The 5,930-nt window shown below is 69.8% G+C and overlaps 1 protein-coding gene across 1 annotated transcript; it reads left to right on the forward strand.

The window, feature by feature from the left end:
- The first annotated feature begins 775 nt into the window (after nucleotides 1-775).
- On the forward strand, nucleotides 776-4,309 carry LOC125349741 (basic salivary proline-rich protein 4-like). Its single transcript, XM_048344110.1, has 4 exons — nucleotides 776-1,009; nucleotides 2,842-2,850; nucleotides 3,428-3,551; nucleotides 3,984-4,309. The coding sequence occupies exons 1-4, from the start codon at nucleotides 776-778 to the stop codon at nucleotides 4,307-4,309; spliced, it is 693 nt and encodes a 230-aa protein (XP_048200067.1).
- The last annotated feature ends 1,621 nt before the right edge of the window (nucleotides 4,310-5,930 follow it).

Genomic DNA, 5,930 nt, shown 5'->3' on the forward strand with positions numbered 1-5,930 from the left:
GAGGCGCACCGCACCGCAGGGAATCGTGTGCCGGTTACGCGCTCGAAGAGACCCTGCCAAACCGTTGTGCAGGACGGGGCAGCCACGGGGGCGGGGGGGGGGAGGGCTGGGATGGGATCGGACCTGGGGCCGTTTGAACCCGGGGCTCGGGGGCTCGCTCTGGGGGAGGGGGGACTGTCGCCCGTGCCTGACGCTCCGTTTCCTCACAAGGCGAAGCTGCGGTCGTTCAGGTAAACGGTGCTCTTCCCGTGCGGTCTGTTTGTGCCCAGGACGTGAAACACAGGGTTCCGCGTGCGCCGGCGGGCACCGCTGGCGGGCACGGGGCCGTTACGCGAGCGCGCCCCGCACCCCAACAGCGCGCGCCCCCGCGACCTCTCCCTCCCCGGTCCCCCGGCACTGGGGACCTCGGGGACATGGGTTGCGGGGGTCCGGGTTTCCAGTGGTGAGCGGCGTCATCTTCCTGACGGAGCACGAGGCCCTGGGGTGCTCCGCCTTACCCAGGGGAGAGGGCTACCCACCCCCCAGGAGCCCCTGCTCCCCCCTCTGCCGGACGCCCCTGTCCCAGGGCGCATGACTCCTCCAGGGAGACCCAGGACCTCAAAGTTCTCCGCACAGGGAGGCCGGGGGGGGGGGGGACACTGCTGCACCCCGACACGCCGCTGTCCAGGCCTGCCGGGGAGCAGCTGTCCCTGGGGTGCAGGCAGAGCCGGGGGGGGGCGGTGACTCCAAGCCCAGCTGGCTGGGGCCTGTGGCTTCCTCCGGGGGGGAGGGGGGAATGCGTCCTCCCACCGGGGTGCGGGGGCCGTGCGTGCGCTCGCCTCGCACAGGACGCCCTCGGAAGGCACCGCCGGCCCCCCGAGCAGAGGCCCCCGCCCGGGGCCCAGCCCACCGCCGTCAGAAACGCCCCGCAGGCGAGCCCTCCTCCACCACGCCCCCAACAATACGGGGCGGCCACGGCCACGGCCACTACCCGGCGGCGGCACGCGTGCGGGAGTCGCTCCGGCCCCGCGTGAGGAGACGGAGAGCAAGCACCGCGCTCCTACTGAGCGCAGACGACCGAGCAGCGGAGCCCGGAGCCCGGAGCCCGGAGCCCGGAGCCCGGAGCCCGGAGCCCGGAGGCCGGAGCCCGGAGCCCGGAGCCCGGAGCCCGGAGCCCGGAGCCCGGAGCCCGGAGGCTGGAGCCCGGAGCCCGGAGCCCGGAGGCTGGAGCCCGGAGCCCGGAGCCCGGAGGCCGGAGCCCGGAGGCCGGAGCCCGGAGCCCGGAGCCCGGAGCCCGGAGCCCGGAGGCCGGAGCCCGGAGCCCGGAGCCCGGAGCCTGGAGCCCGGAGCCCGGAGCCCGGAGGCTGGAGCCCGGAGCCCGGAGCCCGGAGGCTGGAGCCCGGAGCCCGGAGCCCGGAGCCCGGAGCCTGGAGCCCGGCGCCACGGCTCAGAACCCACACCGGGAAGGAAGCACCACGCGCCTGCGCTCTCTGCAGCACTAAAGATGACTGCAACAGGCAGCAACGCCGAGGGAAGGCCAACGTGAATCCCCACGATCGGAATCGCTGCCTCCAAGGATCAGTCCAACCCTTAGTCTCCAAAGGACAAAGTCACCAAGGACATCGAGGCCATGACACGTAAAATCTATTCCTCCTGGTGCAATGGGACACCGGAAACTTCTAGAGCAGCACAAAAAATCTTGTATTAAATACTTCCTCCCCACGGACAGCAAATTTAATATAGCAATTATATTCCAAAACACAACTATAACATTTTAAAAAGAAAAAAATAATATTTTAATAGTATATGCAGTACTTTGAACACCGGGTCATTTCTTTCCATTTTTCCTCTCTGTCAAGATTAATTCCTAATTTTTGGCACTTAAAAAATTTGTGCCAGGGCTGGGGATATGATCTAGCGGTAGAGTGCCTGCCTCGTATACATGAGGCCCTGGGTTCAATTCCCCAGCACCACATATACAGAAAATGGCCAGAAGGGGCGCTGTGGCTCAAGTGGCAGAGTGCTAGCCTTGAGCAAGAAGAAGCCAGGGACAGTGCTCAGGCCCTGAGTCCAAGGCCCAGGACTGGCCAAAAAAAAATATGCCTGAACTGGGGCATGAATTCGAGGCTTGGGCTTTCCCTTAGCTTCTTTGCTCAGTTAGTGCTCTGCTACTTGAGCCATACCCCTCCCTCCAGCTTTGTGATATCTACTGGAGGTAAGAATCTCACCGCGTTTTCTCCCAGGCCGGCTTCAAACCGCAATCCTCAGATCTCGGCATCCCGGGTAGCTAGGACTACAGGTGTGAGCCACCAGCGCCGGTCTAGGTGGCACGCTTAACAAGATATGTAGCATGAAATTAAAGCAGGTATAAAATCGACCAGTGCACGTTGACTTCCAGGTTTGTCTCTCAGAAGGAAGCGCTAGCCAGGGGTCTCCAAGGGCAGGCCTGGACCGGGCGCACAGCGGGAGCGGGGCTTCCACCGCCTGTGCCGGCCCTGAACAAGGAACGCAACTCGGCAAGTGCGCTCTTGATTTTCAATAGCACGAGGAAGCCAAAGGTCAGCACAGTAGCAGCGGGCTTTGTACTCCATCCACGCTCTTAGGGGTACAATCTGCGTACAGCGGTGGAGAAGCACTTAACCTCCACCCCAACGCCACGGAGAGAAGGAGGTCAAGTAGGGCTGGACGAAGCAAAGCAGGCAAGAAAGAAAAGGTTCACCATGCCACGTGACAATTATCTTGTCCTTCGCCAACGCTGATTTTCATCTACATCCTCATTCCCTAATTAAAAAAATAAAGCAATAACCAAGTGCTCACCCACCCTGGCCTCCTGGTGCTCTGCTGCCCGCCCCTGTCTTGCAGGTCCGTGTGGTAAGTACGAATGGCGGGGTGGTGGGGGCTGGGGGGGGGAGGCCCTGGGTGCTGGGCCAGTCAGTCCTTCCCTCTTCACACAACTACACCCGACGCGGGTGGGCCAGAGCGCGGGGCAGGGCCTGGCAGCAAGGGTGGGGCCGGACAGACTCCTCCAGACCCGACGGGGCCGGGACCCCGGCGAACGCAGCGGGGCAAGGAGCCAGCAGCTAGGGAGGCCCGGAGGACCGTTCCCAGCCTGCACCTGGAGGACTTAGGCGCCCTGGGAGAAAGTTCCAGATCACCGGTAGGTGGGTGACTCGTGTCCACAGGCTGGGCCGAGAGGCAACGTCCCTGAGAGAAAGGGCAGCCTGAGCCTGGCCGCGGGGGGAGGGCCGGAGTGCGGGCGGGACGGGAGGGGAAGGGCAGCCTGAGCCTGGCGGCGGGGGGAGAGAGCCGGAGTGCGGGCGGGACGGGAGGGGACCTCGAGGAGACCCCGGGCTGCATCCCCAGCACCGGGCGACCCCCTGGGCCGCCCCCCTGCCCCCCTCGGGCGGTCAGACTCTCCGTCCACGCTGACGCCCCCTTTGACGCTCAGCCCGGGGGCCACGGGGCCCAGTGCCGCCCGCCCTCTGCCCAAGCCACGTCTGGGGCGGAGGTGCGCGGCGACCAGGCGTGCGAGGTGTGTGTGAGGGGCGTCGGGGCCCGCCTGCACCCTGCGGGTCGGGGGCGGAGGCCCTCGGGCGCGTGCAGGGGTGCAGCGCCTGCCCGTCGGGCGTACGCCCCGGGCTCCACACCCCCCCCCCCGGGCCGCACGCGAGGACGCCCAGCACGGCCCGCACTGGGCTCCCCTCAGGAACCACAGGGAGGAGCAGGTGCCTGGCCGGCGACCATCAGCCCGAACTCCTGGCCCAGACGCCCCCCGCCAAGGAGCCCCCCCCACGCTGCGGGGAACGGGGCCACTCCCCACCCCCCCCCCACCAACCCCCCGCCGCAGGGCGCAGCTGCTCGCCCTCCCCACGCAGCGCCTCGGTGACAGCGCTCCGCCCGCCCGCCCGCAGACCCCGTGATTTAAGGGAGAACTTGTCACCCGCCCGCTGAAGAGCCGGCGTGAGGGCGATCACGGCGCCCTTTCTGTGCCGCGACGTCGACAGGCGACTCTGAGGACGCGCGCTCGGCCCTCACGTGGGAGGCGCAGACGCTCCGCCGCGGGAGGGGCCCGGGGCCTCGACACGCGCAGCGGGGAGGCCCAGAGAATCCCGCCTTTCCTCCCAAGAGAGGCGCGAAGCGGACGGAAAACCCGGAGCTCGGGGGGCGAGGGCCGCGGCCGCGGGAGGCGCGGAGGGGGCGGACGGCAGCGCGCGACACTCCTCGTCCCCAGGCTCCGGGGACAGCGGCGTCGGTGAGCGCGGGGAACACACGCAGGCGCGGGAAGGAGAACGCGGCTCCGCCGCTCCGGCGCGCGCTAACCGGCGAATGACCGACCCCCCGGAACCGCAGCCTGCGCCCGCCCGGGAGGGGGCTTTTGTCAGTGCACAATGTCACTGTGAACACAGCCAGACCACGCGCGAGCGACTGCGAGCCGGCACAAAACCCCAGCCCGGCCCCACCAGACGGCGGGGAGGCCCGGCCCCCTCCCCCACAGCCCCCCTACCGCACACCTCCCCACCGCACACCCCCTCCCCCACAGCCCCCCTACCGCACACCTCCCCACCGCACACCCCCCTCCTGGAGAGCCCCCCTACCGCACACCACACAGCACACCCCCCCTCCTAGACAGCCCCCCACAACCGCACACCTCCCTCCCAGACAGCCCCCCTACTGCACACCCCCCCTCCCGGACAGCCCCCCTACCGCACACCCCCTCCCGGACAGCCCCCCTACCGCACACCCCACAGCACACCCCCCTCCCGGACAGCCCCCCTACTGCACACCCCCCCTCCCGGACAGCCCCCCTACCGCACACCCCCCTCCCGGACAGCCCCCCACAACCGCACAACCCCCTCCCAGAAAGCCCCCCTACCACACACCCTCCTTCTGCACACCCCCTCCCTCAATGTCCCCTCCCTCTCTGTCCCCTCCCGCACCCCCCCTCCCGCACACCCCCCTCCCGCACCCCCCCCTTCCTCGTGCCTCTCTGAGGCGTGGTCTCGCCCTCCCTGACTCGGCTCCTCCGGAGCTGTCAAAGTTTCCCGGCTTCACTGTCACAGCGGGTTTTCCCGTCGGCTTCTCCACCCCCAGCTCAGAACCAAGAATGGAGTTCGCAGAGCCCCTCGGCCCCTCAGCCCCTCAGCCCCTCAGCCCCTCGGCCCCTCGGCCCCTCAGCCCCTCGGCCCCTCGGCCCCTCGGCCCCTCGGCCCCCTCAGCCCCTCGGCCCCTCGGCCCCTCGGCCCCTCAGCCCCTCGGCCCCTCGGCCCCTCGGCCCCTCGGCCCCTCGGCCCCTCAGCCCCTCGGCCCCTCGGCCCCTCGGCCCCGCGGCCGAGCCCCACGCACGCCGCCCTCCCGGCAGGACCCTCGGGGAGGAGTCCGCGGAGCCCGCCCGGAGCGGCTGGGGAGGACCCGGCCCGGCGTCCGGCACGGGGGGGGGGGGGCCGCCCCGCCTTCACCCCGTCCCGACGCGCCCCCCGCCTCCGCCCGGGGTCTTTCCGCTCTGACTTGGCTGTTGGCCCCTCCAACTCCGTCCGCAGACTCACACCAGCGGCCGACCGTCGCTCCCGCACAGCGGCACACCTGCCCCCCCCCCGGGCTCCGGGGCTCCGGGGCGCCCGCTCACGTACCCACCCCCGGTGCCCCCCCCCGGCCCCGGGCCCCAGGGCTCCCCCCCGGCGGAGCCCCGCCTGAAGGCACAGAGGCTGCGGACCTTTGCCACCACCAAGCGCAACTTTCTGCCAACTTGAGACGCACAATCGGCGCCGCCGCCGCCCGGGGCACAGCCGGGGGCCACGCGCGGGGGGCGGGGGGCGAGCTCGGCCCCGGGAACGCCCCCCCACCCGGCCGGGCACCCGCGGCCTCGCACAGGGACACCCCGTGCCCACAGCCCGCAGACACACGCACCGGGCTCCGGCGACCCGAGCCCGGCTCCGGGGCCACCCACGGGGCGC

Source organism: Perognathus longimembris, chromosome 3 (assembly GCF_023159225.1).
Source record: "Perognathus longimembris pacificus isolate PPM17 chromosome 3, ASM2315922v1, whole genome shotgun sequence".
NCBI classification, from domain to species: domain Eukaryota; kingdom Metazoa; phylum Chordata; class Mammalia; order Rodentia; family Heteromyidae; genus Perognathus; species Perognathus longimembris.